Source organism: Typopeltis vanoorti, chromosome 4 (assembly GCF_054136105.1).
Source record: "Typopeltis vanoorti isolate ZY-2024b chromosome 4, IOZ_Tvanoo_1.0, whole genome shotgun sequence".
Classification (NCBI taxonomy): domain Eukaryota; kingdom Metazoa; phylum Arthropoda; class Arachnida; order Uropygi; family Thelyphonidae; genus Typopeltis; species Typopeltis vanoorti.
Window position 1 is genome coordinate 16,182,694 of NC_143552.1, and position 18,312 is coordinate 16,201,005.

An 18,312-nucleotide genomic window follows, 5' to 3' on the forward strand; every position below is an offset into this window, starting at 1 on the left:
TACAAATAAGCATTCAGTGCTAAAAGTTCTATATCCTTATGATGAAGATATTGGTGTTGTTATATGATACCAATGACAAATTATCAGTAAAAATACTATTTTAAGTACTGAATGATGTTACTATTATGATAAATCCTAAAATTTGCTTTAAAATGAACCAAAGAAAGTTCAAAGCAATTTATGTTTCATGCAGGAATTGTTTCAATGTCAGAATAACACCTTTATTAAAAACCGATATGATAAAAGAATGTCACTAAAATGAAATTACCTTTTTCAAATCTCTAAAAAGTAGATCATTATTTTTGTCCAAAAATCCTAGAAAAAATTTAAAAAAAAAAGTGATCAGCTTTAAAAAATTGTTAAATGATCATTATCTTGTACATTATTAATAATAATAATAATCTGGTTTTTGGTGTACACCCTCAAGGGATATACACCAGATATTATGATAGGCTAATACAATGTTTCATTTCATGATTAGTTTACTATTAACAACTTACCAATTGGTTAATTATTTGTCAGGTCTCTGATTTGATCAATTCTTATATTCTGATCTTCTAAAACACTTCTAACCAAATCAATCTGCTCATATCTTGGGCTTTTTATTCTCATTTTGCTTCAAAGATTTGTTTTACTAACCTCTCATCCTTAGTTTTATTTAATTATCATTATGCACACACATATTAATCATTATATGCACACATGCACACACACACACACAATGTTACTTATTACAACCAGGGGTGACTGTTGCTCATCCCCCATCATATACTAAAAAATTTCTGTATCCATCCTATAGAGCTCTTTTGGAAGCTACTTATATTTCTAAGATTCCTCCTACATACACACACACACACACACACTTTTTTTTTCTGTCTATCAATTAAATTTTAAAGCCAACAAACCTTCAAATTTATCCTAATTGAGTATTTCACATACCTGTGATCACTTGCTTATGGATTCTCTGCAAGAATCCCAGACACCAAGTTTATGCCCAGTCCATATGTGGTCAATACAAGTCTTCTTGCATATACATTATAATGCATAAACTTCAATTCCATGTCTACAATTACCTCTAAATCCCTTTACTCAAATTTCCTGCTATGCAATCTCATCAGTATAATGCATGACTTGTAACTCTTTCACTAATGAAGTATTAATTATACACTATGCCATACTGAACTCATGATTATCAAAAATTATTATCTATTTAAATCAGCTTGCATCTACATCACTTATTAATTATTGCTCTTCCTAGTTAGTTTAGTATCATAAACAAATGACTGGGTATTCCCCTCAAATCATTAATATAAAAAATTAAATAAAACAAACCTAAGAATAGAATTCAGTCTGTAACAAGCCACTGGTTGTTTATTTTCTCCATGATTCTATTCCTGGGCCTAAAAAAACATTCTTCCTCTTTGAAATAGCCAAGAGAGATTACAATTACCTCTAGTGATAAACCTCAGAAACCTAAAATGCTAATGGATCTGACATTCTAGGAATCACAGTTTGGAGTATGCCAAACTTTAGTGAAATGCAGTCAGTTTATAACCAAATCCTTTGCCTACACTTTCATGTGGGCAGAAATTTCAAGCTGGAAGAAATTATCATCTATTTATGTGAATCCTATACATGAAAGGCCATTATACTACAGCAGTCAAGTAGTAGTAGTAATAATAATCTTGAAATTTCTAGAGACCACACATGAAGCCACTGAAGCCACTTCATGCCTACAGTAAGCATGGCAGTAGTCTCAATACCACAAAATGAAATTCATTTACCACCTGTAGGCAGGTGGTAAATGAAGTAATGTAGGCAGGGACTGAAGTTTAGTATCCATACCTCTTAGAGGAATACCAAAACTTTGCACAATGGAGGCATGAAATATCCAAAAACCATGTTTAGATTCCAGAGCAAAAGCTAAGTTTACTTTCTCCCCATTTCTTGCAGTTATTCTGTAGACTAGCTATAGTATACTATACACATCCAATAGCAATGGTTTAGGATATTTCAGCCAGAAAATAAACTTGCTGACATTAATCTGCCAGGAAGGATTCCAAGTATCAAATGAAGGACACTATTGAGGTCACAAGATGCAGAGGAGCTGGGTGAAATTCTCATGTATCTGGCTTAGTAAGGAACACATTGCTGTACATTCCATCTCTACCCCCCCCCCAATCTCAACTTAAAATGTAACTACAAAAAAAGTCAAGCAAACAGGATCAGTCTACATGCAGATGAAGAAAAACTTCCCAATGCCTTCTGGTATCACTTTGCTGACATGCTGATTTCCATTCTTCAATCTACAAAATCACACTTATTTTCTTACTAAACTTACATTTCAGCCTCTTCAAGAACTACTCAGAGTTTCAAACTTAGAATCTTCTCCTTTTGATCTCTGAAATCTCTCACTTTGTCCTATCTTATCAAGTTCATTTGTAGTCTTTATCACTCTAATAAAGCTGGCAATCATTCTAAACCTGGTGACTTTTGTTTTTTCAATTGCTGATTTTTTACAGTTCAACTTTCTTAATAGTAAAATTACCTACAGCTTGAAGATTTTAACATTCATCACACAAAAATAACTGGCTTTCATTTTCTAACTACATTAATTAATGTTTGTTTAGTGACAGAGATACAGAGAAATTTGTATTTACAATGATTTTGCACAAACTATATGCCTACCATAATACTAGATAACACTGATATTATGGTAGGCTTGGGACACATCAATGGGACGCTGCATACTCTACTGGAAGAGCTATACTGGAAGTAGGGGAGAAAAGAGATCTCGAGTTGATGATTGATAGAAACCTGAAATTTAGGAGACATATTGCAAAGTTGGTGAAGGGCTAGAACATTTAAATCGAATGGACAACAGCAGACTACCAAAAATATTAAACAGATACAAAATAAGTGGAAAAAGAAGAATCAGAAGACCAAGAAAGCGATGGCATGAGACCGGAACAGGCCACTTGGCCTAAATTCCATGTTAGAAAGAAGAAGAAGAAGAAATTAACTGTGGAAAGGGTACAAAGACGGATAACAAAGATGGTTTCAGGACTGTACAATGTTGTTAGTTATGAGGATCGGCTGGTGGATAGAAGGAGAGATGATATTATTATTATTATTATTATTACCCTATGACCTCATGGAGTCAAAGATTCATCTGGGAGGTCCTTTTATCACATACTGATTGAGACATTTAAGCTGTTGAGAGGTGGTTACAGGGTGACACTGGGGAGTTCTTTTGCTTGGTTGAACAGTGAGGAGTGACGACAAAGGGGCCATCCCTGGAAGTTACGAAAGGAAACTGTGAGCAAGAGGGTGAGGAGTGGTTTCCTTGCATGGAGGGTGGTTGAACCATGGAATGCACTGCCTGATTGGGTGGTGAGAGTGAGAATGGTCAATGAGTTTAACACTTTCATTGCCAAGCTGAAAATTGGAATTTCGTGTGGTGGCCAAATTTTTTTCCTTTTTTTATTTAGTTAGCGACGCCCACGCGATAACGCGTGATCGGCCATTCGGTGAGGCCTCGCATAACGCGATATCGCGTGATTGGCAATGAACATGTTAAGGAGTGGTATGATAGACTTTGTGTTTTCTAAAAGGAACCTCCCACGATGAGTCTTGATAGACTGTGTTTCCTAGGAAGGACCTCCCACGATGAGTCTTTTGACTCCATGGAGGCCTGAATAATAATAATATCTCTTAAAATCTCCAAACAATTCAGATCACTTACTCTCTAGTGACACTTCTAAGTATGCTGAGAATGCTGTCCTATAGACAACTGAGACCATAATCTAGTGTGTTGCTTTTTCCCCATGGGACAACAATCACACAGTTGTTCACATCATTATGTTTTCTAGCATTTTCTATTATATATAAAAAAAAGTGAATGACTTTTTTTTTTCCCTTTCATGTCTATGTTTCAGTCTGTTTGTTTTCAGTCTTCTGATAGAATATTTGCACTGAACATAGCTGCAGCAATTCCTATAGAAAGCAATTCTTGTACTGATACAAATGATGTGAAGTCAGAAGCTTCTATATACAAGTAGCTTAGTTGTGAAGATACTTCATAATCAAACTTTGTTTGCTTAAGATTAGATAAAGGATTAAAACAATATAATTTCTTGTCCTGGATAATTTAAGAAGTAATTCTTACTGGTACAGAAATACTTATTCTCCATTCCTCTTTAAAATCACATTCTTTACCTATGCCTTGGTTTTTAAAGTTGGTCAAGGCTATAGAAGAGAGGAAATGGTATATTATTATTAATTATTATTAACACTAGACCTCTATGAAGTCAAAAGACTCATTGCAGGAGGCAAAACCCAATAAACTGTGCTTTAAACTCATTCAATGTATCTGCATTCACCACAGTGTCAGGCAATGCATTCCACTCACCAAAGTGAGTGGAAGGCAATGCAAAGAACCTACTCCTTATGCCCCTGCTTACCCTACCCCTCCTTACAGAGCTTCAAGGAATGTCCTCTTGTTCTACCCCATTTCCCATTCTATGAAAAATTTCTTCCACATTAAAATGATAACAACCCTTTATTAACTTAAATGGCATAAACCCTTTATTAACTTTAGGCATAAAGATTATATGGAGTTCTAGGTTATATAATAGTGTGTAGTGTTCGTGCAAGCTCCTGATAAGATAAGTATTATTTTCAGTTATTGTTGATAAAATTACTTAATATTGCGTAGTTGTGTTTGCCTTGCGTATTTTAGTGCGTCTGTTTGTGTGTTTTTGGTGTGTTATAACTTATTATTTGATAAAACACGTTGCAAATAATTATGGCACCTGTACGAAGGAAAATGGCGGCCAGTAATGATGGTTTGCCATCTTTATCAAAGAACGGTAATATAAAAGAAATGAGTCAGTGTACTAGCTGTGAAATGTAAGCTTTGCGGAGTGTGGTCGGAGTGTGGATAGATGATAATAAAGGATTGAATGTGTGTAGAAAATGTAGGGAGAATGAGGAATTGAAGTGTATTTCGGATCGTGAGTGCGATTTTTTTGTCAAACCTCAGAATGAAGAAAATAGCGATATGACAAGAAACGGCAAGGTTGTACATGAGAATTATGAGAGTGTGAATGTAGAAAGTGTGAATGATAGTATTAATGGTTTCTCAGAGAATAAAAAAGATGAGATAGATGCATTGAGTGAGATCGCGTTGTTGAATGGTGCGATAGAAATGGCAAAACAGCAGCTAGAGTGCATGAACAAAAGTCGACTGAATGAACCAACCAATAATAAAAGGTATGACAGGAAAAATAGACATATGAATGTGAACATGAACAAAATGAAGGATAGAGTGCTGTATGGAGACTCGTTAGTACGAGGTGTGTTAGTAGAGGATTTGACAAAATCGTACCAACCTGGTGCGACCATGAAGGATGTAACTGAGTCTATTAGAGAGCAAAAGGAAAGGGTGAAAGAAATGATTGTTGTGGCAGGTACGAATGATTTGAAAGGAGATAAAATGGAAATGATAGAAGACCTGAATGAATTGTTTGAGGTAGCAAGAGAATAGAGTGAGAGAGTTAGAATGATTCCTTTCTTTTAGGCTTGCACGGTGATCAGAATGCATTTTTGGAAATTATGGAGACAACTACCATGTTTGAATAAAAACTTTAGTTTAATATTACTAAAATTTTACAATTTGATGTTTCGACCTTTATGTCAAGGTCATCTTCTGGAGTGTACAAATATACACAAGAAACAAGCTATACTACAATCATGCTGGTTCGTTAAAGTCACTCACTAACCGCTACCAATTGTTGGCCTGACCTCTGGTGAAAAAAAAATAATAATTTTTTTTTTTTTTTTTTTCACCAGAGGTCAGGCCAACAATTATCACCAGAAAAAAAAAATATTTTTTTTTTTTTTTTTTTTTCACCAGAGGTCAGGCCAACAATTGTGGTAGCGGTTAGTGAGTGTCTTTAACGAAACAGTATGACTGTAGTATAGCTTGTTTCTTGTGTATATTTGTACGCTCCAGAAGATGACCTTGACATAAAGGTCGAAACGTCGAATTGTAAAATTTTAGTAATATTAAACTAAAGTTTTTATTCAAACACGGTAGTTGTCTCCATAATTTCCAAAAATGCAGTTAGAATGATTAGTCTTTTGCCACGGCATGACAGTGAAATGTTTAAAAGGAGGGCCAAAATTGCGAATGACTTTATGCGTGGGTTATGTATGACGAGTGGTGTAGAATTTGTGGACGTGTGGAGTGAGTTTGATGGGCGAAAGGATCTATATAAGATGGATGGCTTGCATTTGAATGGTTACGATGTAAGAAGACTTGAGAAAGTGTTGCTGAATGTAGTGGATGTGCAAATTCAGGGAAACTAGATTTGTTAAGGATGGGGGGGAGTAGTTATACAGTCCTTAGGGAGGCAGTTGAATGTAAGAATGAATATAATATGCTATAGCAAATAAGGACAACAAACCAGAGTGGGATAGTTAATATGAGGCATCAAGGTAGGATTGGGGCTAATGGGGATCTTAAATTCATGTACACTAATACTAGGAGTATTAGGAACAAGAAGGAAGAGTTTTTGGCCATGGTTGGCACTTCCAGACCACAGGTTATTGGAATTAGTGAAACATGGCTGACTGTAGATGATATAGCTAGTGGGATTGAATGTGATGAGTATAGTGTGTTCAGGAATGACAAAGAGAATAAAATTGGGGGAGGAGTATTGTTGATGATAGCTACAGCCAAGGAGAATAGAAGTTGAATTGCAGGATAGAGAAAAGAGCACATTTGAGGTCATTTGGTGTGAGATTGTGGCTAGCAGAACTAAATATACAATTGGGTGCTGCTATAGACCAGGTGATGGAAAAGATGGTGGTGACAGTATGCACAAGCAAATAGAAGAAATGAGTGGAAGGAGGGTGATTATTATGGGCGATTTCAACTATGGTCGTATTGATTGGAGTGAGGAGAGGACACACGGGAGGAAGGAATTGGATTTTATGCGGTTATTAAGGGTTAACTATCTGCGACAACATGTAATGGAAAATACTAGGGGTCAGAGAGTGCTTGACCTAGTAATTACATCTGAGGATTTGGCTGTAACAAATATGACCACATTGCCACCAATCGGTGAGAGTGATCATAGGGTCTTGACTTGGGAGGTGGCTAAAGGTGTAGAATTTTCAATTAAGACAGGGTACATGTGGAATTATCGGGCTGGAAAGCATGACAAGCTTAGCAGTTTGATTGGCTCAGTGCCATGGCATGTACAACTGCAAGGACTAGAAGTTGATAGTGCATGGGAGGTAGTTAAGAAGTGCTTTCATGAAGCAATGGCTGACTGTATACCTAGAGTCCGAATCATAAATCAAGTAGGGGTTAAATGGATGAATAACACCATTAAGCTTGAGCTGCAAAAAAAGAAACAACTATGGAGGGAATTTAAGGAGAAAGGTGACCGGCAGGCACATGAACGGTATAAAGTGCAGGCCAGAAGGGTGACGAGTGTGGTGAGAAAAGTAAAAAAGGATTACGAAAGAACATTGGCCATGCAGGCTAAAGAGAATCCTAAACAGTTTTTTAGATATGTAGCAAGTAAAAGGAAAAATGTACATAGCAGAATGATTTTAAAGAATGCCGATGGTAGGGAGGTAACTGAATCAGTTGAGATAGTTGAGTTACTAAGTGAACACTTTGCAAGAATATATCATCCAGGTGGTGACATTGCAGAAATGAATAAACCAGTAGATTATACGGGAATTGTGGTGAATGAAGTGGAGGTGAGTAGTCTATTGCATAACCTCAATGTCAATACATCTGTGGGATTGGATGGTAACATAAAGATATGGTACGTGCACTAAGGAACTAACAAAGCAAATGAGGAAGAAAGTAAGAAACTAATTTTGTTCCTAAAGTCCTAATGGTGCCCTCTTGTGGGCTGATTTGGTAGTCTTGGCAGTTGGGCTGAAGTTCTCATAATGAAAGTCTCCCAAATTTGGGGCAGTTTCATGCACCCAAATTTGTTGAGGTTAGGAACGTTTTTTAGAGCTGCTGGAGATTCTTTGAATAATCTTTCGTATTTAAACTTGCTGCAATGTGCCTTAAAGCCTGAAGCACTCACCGCACTTTCACGTGGTCACAATTTCGCCCTAGCTCCTAAAAGGATATCGCAACCTGCCTAACCATATCGCCAACAACGTGAGACTGGATGTAGTCGGTGTTCTCACTAAAGCCAAACCTCCAAAATCCAACTTATCCAAAAACGAATATACAGCCCTACAAGAATTAAAAAACAACAAAAAAATAGTAATCACCAAAGCTGATAGGGAAGCGCCACTGTGGTACTCAATCAAAAAGACTACAAAGGTAAGCTAAATTCTTTAATACGAGACCATACTACTTACCTCCCCATTGAATATAATCCAACCAGCTCTCAGATTAGAACTATCCACAGACTCCTTAAGAAAGTCACTTCTTGGCCTGTGGAAGTCACCAACAAACTTAAACCTTATAACTCTAGACCCCTCCGATTATATGGACTCCCAAAAATACATAAACAAAATGTGCCATTGCGTCCCATAGTGGATGGCATTGATTCCCCCACATATAAATTAGCCAAACATTTAGCCAAAACGCTCACACACAACACTGGCAACACACCATCACACATAAAAAACTCGGCCCACTTTAAAGCCAGTATAGAAAACCTCACACTCCAACACACTGACATAATGGTCAGTTTTGACGTCTCCTCCCTATTCACTAATGTCCCACTCAAAGAAACCCTTGAGCTCATCTAAGCCAAGTTTCCTCCCGATATCTCAGCCCTATTTCAGTTCACAATGAACTCAGGCTATTTCATTTGGCAAGGAAAGTTCTACAAACAGATAGAGGGGACAGCCATGGGTTCACCACTTTCCCCACCCTTGGCCAATTTCTTTATGGAGACATTTGAAGAGAAAGCCTTAAACTCCGCCCCACAAAAACCCACTATTTGGTTTCGTTATGTGGATGATGTGTTTGCTATTTGGCCACATGGCTCAGACACACTCCACTCCTTCCTAACACACTTAAACAACCAACATCCCAGAGTCCAGTTCACCTTAGAAAAAGAGGAAAACAACACCCTCCCCTTCCTAGACACTTTAATCACCCGCCAGCTTGATGGATCTTTGGTTTTCTCTGTTTACAGAAAACCCACCCACACTGGCAGATACATTCACCAGCAATCCCACCACCCCCCCTCACAACAATATGGGGTGATAAAAACACTATATAACAGGGCAAAATTAATCTGCTCAGATGACAAGGCCCTGACTTTGGAACTAAACCACATCCTCAACACTTTCTTAGCCAATGGCTATAACCCCAAAAAAATCCAAAAAATACTAAAACCTGTAAACCACAACCCCCCTTACCCCCTCCACAATAAAGACTACACCAAGTCTATCACTATCCCCTGCATCCAGGGCACCTCTGAAAAAATAACTAATATCCTCAAAAAATATGACCTTACTTCCTGTTACAGACCGTATAAAAAGTTGGCATCCCTTATCCGCTCTACCAAAGACCAACCACTTCCCCTAGACCTACCTGGTGTATACCAGGTCCCTTGCAGCTGCAAATTGTCCTACTTTGGCCAAACAGGCAGAACAACAAATATCAGGATTTCAGAACACCAAGACTACATCTGGTTTCACCAGTACAGCTGCTCTGGGCTGGCAGACCATGCCTTAGATACCCACCATAAAATTCGTTGGAAGAAAACAAAAATAATCCATCGCAGCAAGTTTAAATACGAAAGATTATTCAAAGAATCTTCAGCAGCTCTAAAAAACGTTCCTAACCTCAACAAATTTGGGTGCATGAAACTGCCCCAAATTTGGGAGACTTTCATTATGAGAACTTCAGCCCAACTGCCAAGACTACCAAATCAGCCCGCAAGAGGGCACCATTAGGACTTTAGGAACAAAATTAGTTTCTTTCTTCCTCATTTGCTTTGTTAGTTCCTTAGTGCACGTACCATATCTTTATGTTCCTGAAGATGGCAATGTGACATTGCCGAAATATAGAAGTGATTCATTAAAGTTATCTTTAATTAATATACTTTACATGCGTTGTTAATTCCGTAAATTAATTACCAGTTGTTGTTCCTCTGTATCGAGCCTCGATAAGTCCCCATCTGGACTTCTGTGCTCAGTTATGGGCACCAGGGTTTCTTCGTGATGGGGAGGAAGTGGAGAGGGTCCAGAGACGAGTGACCAAGATGATAGCAGGTCTATGGAATAAACCTTATGAGAATAGGTTGAAGATTTGTGGGTTGCAGAAATTGGACGATAGGCGAAGGAGGGGTGATATGATTGAGACATTCAAATTACTGAAGGGTTTTTATAAGATTGATCCAGAAGATATTTTTGAAAATATGACTGGTGGTGGGAGGACTAGGGGCCATGCATGGAAGCTGGGCAAGAGCGTGGTTGACAAGGGTGTTAGAGCTAGGTTTTTTACTTGGAGAGTGGTGAATGAGTGGAATAAGCTTCCAGAGTCTGTTGTGGGTGCTACGACTGTGAATGAGTTCAAGGCAAGATATGATAGATACTGTGTGAATGTTGAATAGTTGTTCCAGACATGATGTTAGGGCCTCCCTCGATAAGTCTGTCAACTCCTTGGAGTTTCCCGGAACAATAATAATAATAAAAATGTCTCAATCGTATTCCTTCTCTTTCTGATGATATATTGGAAATGGTCTGGAGGGGACTGACTAAGATCATAACTGGTCTTTGGGATGTGAGGACAGATTGAAAGGATGCAGTTCTCACATCCTAAAGACCAGTTATGATCTTAGTCAGTCTCCTCCAGACCGTTTCCAATATATCATCATCAACATGAAAACCAGGGGAATAAATCTGTGCCCTATAATCCATATGAGCCTGATTAAGGCCTTATACAATGGAAACAGAACCTCTTTATTTCTGCACATTAAGAATCTGCATCATTGCCATAATCTGATATGATGTCTTCACAATGTGACATCTGTACTTCAGATACCTGTCCACCATCACTCCAAGATCTCTTGTCTCCTCAACTTTCTCCAAAATTTCTGCACCGAGTGTATGCCTAACATCTGATCGTTGCTAACCAAATTTTAGAATGGTACACTTTGCAACATTGAATTGATAGTTGCATACTGTTGCTCAATCATGCAACCTATTCAAATCCTCATATAAGGCCTCAATATCATCTGCTTGATTCCTCATCACTCTCCCCAATTTTACATCATTTTGCAGGGAGTTGAACAGGGGATACGAGATAAATACAACAGTCATTTTACCAATCAGTTGTATATTATCAATTAAACCCATCCCAATATCATTAATATACAAATTAAATAACAATGGGTCCAAAACAGACCCATGTGGCACACCACTAATGACTTTCCTCTTTCAAGATAGTGCCCCTCATACATAACTTACTGATATCTATATGATAGCCAATCACCTATCCAACTCACTAGTCTGTTATCCAATCCCATCTGCTTCATTTAATAACCAACTTGTGGTATGGCAATCTGTCAAAAGCATTTGCAAAATCAAAGTATACCACGGTATATGCACTTCCCTTATCCAATGCATTCGTCACCTTCTTATAGTACATAAGGAAGTTGGTAAAACATGATCTCCTTCTAACAAACCCATGTTGACAAGCACAAAGAATACCACTGTAATCAATCCACTTTTGTATCCTATCTCTCACCAACATCTCCAATACTTTAACTACTACTCCAGATATACAGATTGGCCTATAATTTGTTGTCTTAGCCTTATCACTGCCTTTGTGGAGTCCAACAATTTTGCCTTCCTTCCATTCCTTTGGGACTTATGCTGTTGCAAGACTTGTTAAACAGGTAGGCCAAGGCTGATGCCAACTCCCTGCAACATTCCCTTAAGACATGAAACGTGGTGATATGTCAACAAGTCCTATTGCCTTCCTTATTGGCATCTAGCTTACTTAACTCATATATTGAACCATCTCTTGCTTGCTCAGAATTGAGTCTTCTCTCATTTTGTTCTCTACACTTCAGTTTCTTAATTCACACTGAGGATGAAAGTGTGAATGAAGTTTGATGAAGTGTTCACTGAATACCTCTACTATGTCCTCTGCAGCAGTCACAAATCTCCCATTGTTATCAATTAGCATCATCTTACCATAATCATTCTTTCTATTGTACTTGTCACATATTGAAAAACTCATGAAGGTTTTTCTTGGCATGATTTGCCATCTTCATACTGCACTTTTGTAGTCCTTACCAACTGAGTCACTCTACTGGCCCCCTCTTCATACTCTTTGTGTAACTGATTATGACCATTACTCATCTTGTGCTTCTTTCAAAGTGCCTTGTTCCAGATTTCATGCTCCATGATCCCCTCATTCATCCATTTTACACATACCTTATTCAGCCTTTTGACCTTGGAAATACACATAATTACCCATGCTATCATCAGCAGCACTTTTCCCTCCCTTCTTGTCCTTTCTATCCTTGCAAAACACACTGTTCCATTCCATTTCAGTCAAGATATCATCTTCGTTCAACTTTGTTCCACTTATTCCAACAATTTTTGGTTGAATAAAGTGAATCAGTGAAATAATTTCATCTCCCTTATTTCTGACACTCCTGGCATTTATAAACAAACATAGCAGTTCATAATAATTCTCCTAATAATCATAGGTTTATAACCAGTCCTACCAAAGCTACTTGTTGGTTGTGATTTCCCCACCATACCTGCCCTTGTTCAATCATCTTTATCACCACTTAACGCATATATCTGCTCAGTTTCAACTACCTCACTTACATCCAGTTATATTTCAAATTCTATGCTGATCATCCCCATACTTACATTCACTACTACTTCCAGCATTCACTCTCCCTTTACCATGTCTCTCTGTATACCTGGGTTTCTCCCGTTTCCCTGTTCTTTTGCATTCCCTTTCTTTCTTCATCTCTCACACTATCACTGCTTATATTGCCAAGCACTTCAGTCTCTTCCATACCACTCTCCTGATCTTTTGCTTGATTGATCTTCCAGATCAAAGAACGAGGGATACGAGGCAAATACAACAGTTGTTTTACCTATTAAGAAATATTTGTACTTTCATTAAAATTTATTATTGTGGTGATCATGTAATTTTGTTATTTTATAGTTATGCCACAGGGACCTTTAAAGATTAGACTTATTATCCTTCATGGGAGAAGAATTTGCAACACTAAAAGGACAAGGTAAGCATCATGCTCACAATGTCGCAATAAGAAAGTTATTTCTACATTTTCTAGATTCAGTTGCCTGGAGTCTATTCAGTTGCCTGGAGCTCATGCAATTTATACTTGAGTAAATTTTTCCTTGGTACAGAACCAAATTCAAGCAGCTAAGAAAGATTAAGTATCTAATATTCAGTCCATTTTATATCTTGAAAGAAGGATTTTAGCTACTATGGAATCACTGGATATCATTCTATGTGTTTCAAAACAATCATTAACCTACTCTTATGAAAGACATTCATACAGACTGATACAAAAATATGAATCATTACATCATAACAAAAAATTTATTGCTGACAACACTCCTACTAGTAAATGGTTATTAACATTACTGTATGCCTGTTGTCTGATGCTGAGATTAGTGTGTTAGCTGGCCATGATTTTCCTGCCACACCTAAATCCATTCTGTATCTTGATTTTTTGCATAATATCGAATGCTATCTGTCAGAACTTTCAAGTGAGGATACTAATGAACTATGCTTTGAAGTTGCTGCTTCACTCTTTAGATGCAAATTACCTCTGTGTAATTTATCTTTTACTGAATTCTGTGCACTACTTTTATTAAAACAAAAGAACCATATATCTATTTCAAAAGATAAAGGAAAAGCTGTAGTGGTGCTGTAGTGGTAATGGATAAGGCTGACTATGAGAGAAAAATAGACTGCTTTTTACAGTATATCTCCATCTATCAAGAAATTAGCAAATAATTCTACCAAAACACAGTTTAAGTAATTAAATCAGCTCCTTGATAAACTGTTAGCTGAGATCAAAATACTTTGAATAAGTAGGCACTCATTTTAAAAAGACTCCTCATTTATATAGTCTACCTAACATTCATAAAGAAAGTTGTCTAGTATGACTCATTGTGAATTGTATGGACTTTCCAACATATAGAATTGGTAGTTTCAGGATAGTACTGGAAGAGAGGTATAAGACTGAGCAGAGGTAAAACAGAGTATATGTGTTGCAAAATGGATGGCAGCCAGGAGACAGATCTGGAGCTGGAAGGAAATGTTATCAAGAAGGTCACTGAATTCAGATACTTAGATTCAACAGTGAAACAGGATGGAGAGGTTGAGAAGGAAGTGGGATGCAGGATACAAGCAGGATGGAGGAACTGGAGAAAGATGGCTGGAGTGCTATGCGATAAGAGGGTGCCGATCAATCTAAAAGGCAAAATCTACAGGATAGTAGTGAGACAACTATGACGTATGCTATGGAAACTATAGCCCTGAGGAAAAATAACATCAGCAGAATGGAGGTAGCAGAGATGAGAATGCTTAGGTGGATGTGCAGTGTGACCAGAAAGGATCATCTGAGAAATGATTATTAAGGGGAACAGTGAAAGTTATGAACTTAGGAGCAAAGATACAGGAGGCAAAGTTGAGATAGTTTGGTCATGTGATGAGGAGGAAGGAAGAGTATGTGGAAAGAAAGGTCATGCAGATGGAAGAGATGGTGGAAGAGGACTTGAGGTGAAGAACTTGGATGTGGTTACAGCATAAGACAGGAGGATGTGGAGGAGACTCACTATAAACAGTGACCCTACTTAAGTGGGACAAGCTGCAGAAGAAGAATTGCTAGTTTTTTTTCACATTTATTAACTGTCCATATTAGACAATCCAAATCATTCATAAACAATTCCACAAAATTTCATGAAAAAGTCAAGGATATTCAAATGCAAGAGTCAGATATGTTAGTTTTGACACTGTTTCTTTATTTTCCAACATTTCATTATCTGACACTATTAGTTTACTATATGATGATTTCCCTCCTGCTGTTGTGAAGATTTCTGAATTTGTTATATAATAAGGATATTTCAGCTGGAAAAACAAGATTTATAAACAGATTGAAGGCACTGTCACAGGTCTGTCTCCAACTTTGGCAAACTATTTTTTGAACCATCTGAAATATACCTTCTTCTCATCCATTCATTCCCAACCTTCTCTTTGATTTTGTTACACTGATGATATTTTTGTTGTCTGGCCTTGTTCTGAAAATGAACTTACCACTTTCCTACATTGGATTAACAGCCTTCACCAATGCATTCAATTCACCATAAAAAAAGAAAATGTGAGTAGTTTGCCATTCTTGGATATCCTTCTTACATGCACAGCCTCTAGAACTTTGTCAACTAGTGTTTATTAGATACCCATCTTTACTGCCAGATACATTTATGTCTGCTCATCACACCTCTCAAAAAATTTATGTTATCAAGTCATTAATTAATATGATAGAGCACTTAAATTGTGCTCCTCTCCTTCAAGCTTACAACAAGAACTTCTCATTATCAAAACTACCAGAATTAAAGGGTTACAACCCTTTAATTCCAATTTAAATCCAACAGATAATTGACTCCTATGCTCTAACACCTAAGGATGCTTGAACAGACAGCTGGATCCCAATCCTTTATATTTCTGGTATCTATGAACCTATTGGTAGAATTCTGAAGTACCACCTTATTCCCACATATTTTCCTATCAACAAAATTTCTCATCTGTTATCATCTACAAAAGAAAAACTGTCACCTTTTTCTTTAGCTGATGTTTACCAGATCCCTTCTGAATATAATTTGTCATACTTTTGAGCAGACAGGCTGTTCTGTGGAAAAGAGAATAAATGAACAAAGTACTGTTATTTTCAGTATGAAATATTTGTACTTTCATTAAAGTTTGTTACCATGGTTATCATGTAATTTTGTTGTTTTATAGTTATGCCACAAGAACCATTAAAGATTAGACTTGTAAAGCTAACTGATTTTGCATTTGTACATAATATTGGTTTGGCAATGTGTTTGGACTAATATGTAGTTTCCATATAAGTGTGCATGTTATTAAACTTGAATAAACAACAGTTAGACATTTCTGTTGTTTATTTTATTATTTTTGGAAATCTTTTATATCTTGATTTTTTCTATTGATAATTCACATACCGTATTTCAATTTTTATATTTTCTGAGGACCAGTGGTTTTTTTAAGGACTGGTCTGGGCTCTGGACCACACTTTGGGAAATGTTGATGTAGGACATTAAAAAAAAAAGTAAACAAAACAAGAGTTGGTAAGCTGAACAGTTTTTACAATGAAAGTAAAAGTTTATTTTTCACTTGGTTAAAATATAATAAATTTAGTTTAATCTTTTATCCAAGTGTGAGCAAACAAAGTTTGCACCTGAAAGTATCTTCAGGACTGGGGTAAGGTAGTGCAACACCAGGACGACTCCTTGCAAAGGTGGAGCAAGCTACTAACACCCTATCTCAGTATCTCCCATAATGCAAAACACATCTCCTTGCGGATATGTCTAATGTCATGCATTAAGGGAAGGGCCACTACCCAGACTAGTTTCGACCTTTATTGAGGTCTCTTCAGTAGGAGCCAGGCCCAAGTGGAGCTATAAGAGATATAGGTAGAGATGACTTTACTAATGCTTCTGGCTGGTATCTCCACTTGGGCCTGGCTCCCACTGAGGAGACCTCAATAAAGGTCGAAACTAGTCTGGGTAGTGGTCCTTCCCTTAATGCATGACATTAGACTTATCCGCAAGGAGATGTGTTTTGCATTATGGGAGATACTGAGATATTGAGAAAATGAAGGCATATTATAAAAGCAACATGTAATACACAAGAGCAACAGTTAAGCATAGCAAAGTCAAATTGAGCCATCAACTTAGTTTGACCAGAGTCTGCTAATTTGTGATAAGTCATTACAATTTAAGGAATATTTATCATAGTTTCTACAGATTTTTTCAGAGGCCTCTCAGACTTAAACTTCTATCTAGCTAATCTTCTACATACCTTATTGGTCATTAAATATAGACTAATCTGCCAGTTGCAGAGTCATTATAAGTGTTCATATCATTTCAACGGAAGTAAGAGTTCATAACTTTCATAAAGTTTTCATGTTGGAAGAATTTGTTTTAAAGATTTTATTGATTCCAACATAGCCTTCCTACAAGTTTTAGATATGGAAGAAGATGAAATGAAAAATTTTAATAAGAAAGTAATTATTTCAATAAATACATGCCATGCTGCTGTAAAACATACTGAAAGTACAGGAGATAGGAGTAAATAAATATTTACCTTCTACTTTGTAGGTCACATCTCCAGCATAATGCACCAGTCTAAATTCCTATTTAAATTAAATAGAAAAAATAAGTTTTATTCAGATCTTTGAATGAAAACTGAAATATTTTCATGTTTGTTATGACAGTTCAAGTTGGATTACTAATCAACTAATGAAAAGTACTAAAATTAATAAGTCGTTTATTTAAGCTAGGCCCAAACATTTTTGAATTTTCAAAATGAGTCTTCAAAATTACTTATGCTTAAACCTGAAGCACGGTGTTTTCTTTACGTTCTTGAGGGGATTCAAATCAGGATCTTCCAAGCCAAGGACATCATCGAAACTGACTGAGCTATGGAGGTTCTTATTCTATAGATATCATCTTGCCTTGCATGTTTGGAGGAACATACTATGTAGAGTGCTAGGCATTCAATTACTCACAAAGAAGATTTTTTTTAATCATCCACTAGTTAGTAGATAAAAAAAATTGATAACTGTAATTAATAATTAAATATTAATTATACATAAACAAAAATTAATTAAACAAATCATTTATGGAAAGTTAGCGAAAACAACTTGGATTTGAAAACCAGCAATGTAACATATAAATGCTGCATTATAGAAATTCCAGTGTTCAGTCCATTAATGTTTAAACTTAAAAGTATCTAAAGAGATACCAGATTTTAGGTGAGGCACCGCAAGCTGCCATGTCATGCAATATTCAACAAAAGGAAATAAAATTCTGTCTATACTTAACATGAATGGTTCTTACATTGTCCTGTACTCTTATTTCACCATGACCTTATAGTTTATGGTTAGCCACAGGGATGACTGAGGAACAATCCCTGGGCAAATTCAAACAAAAGGTGGTTATTTTAATAATTGCTAACCACCTGGACATCCATAGATTTTGATAACAATTTGTTGCTTAGTCATTCAA

General features: G+C 36.7%; 1 protein-coding gene across 5 annotated transcripts in view; it reads right to left on the minus strand.

Moving 5' to 3' along the window:
* The window catches only part of Myo61F (unconventional myosin 61F), a 744,085-nt gene that overhangs the window by 372,513 nt on the left and 353,260 nt on the right, over positions 1-18,312 (minus strand). For all 5 annotated transcript variants that reach the window (XM_090391651.1, XM_090391648.1, XM_090391650.1 and 2 more), the window contains exons 15-16: positions 17,390-17,438; positions 269-315 (exon numbers count right to left, since the gene is read on the minus strand). In XM_090391651.1, coding sequence (XP_090247777.1) covers positions 269-315; positions 17,390-17,438 — 96 coding nt within the window. The remainder of the gene's footprint in view (positions 1-268; positions 316-17,389; positions 17,439-18,312) is intronic.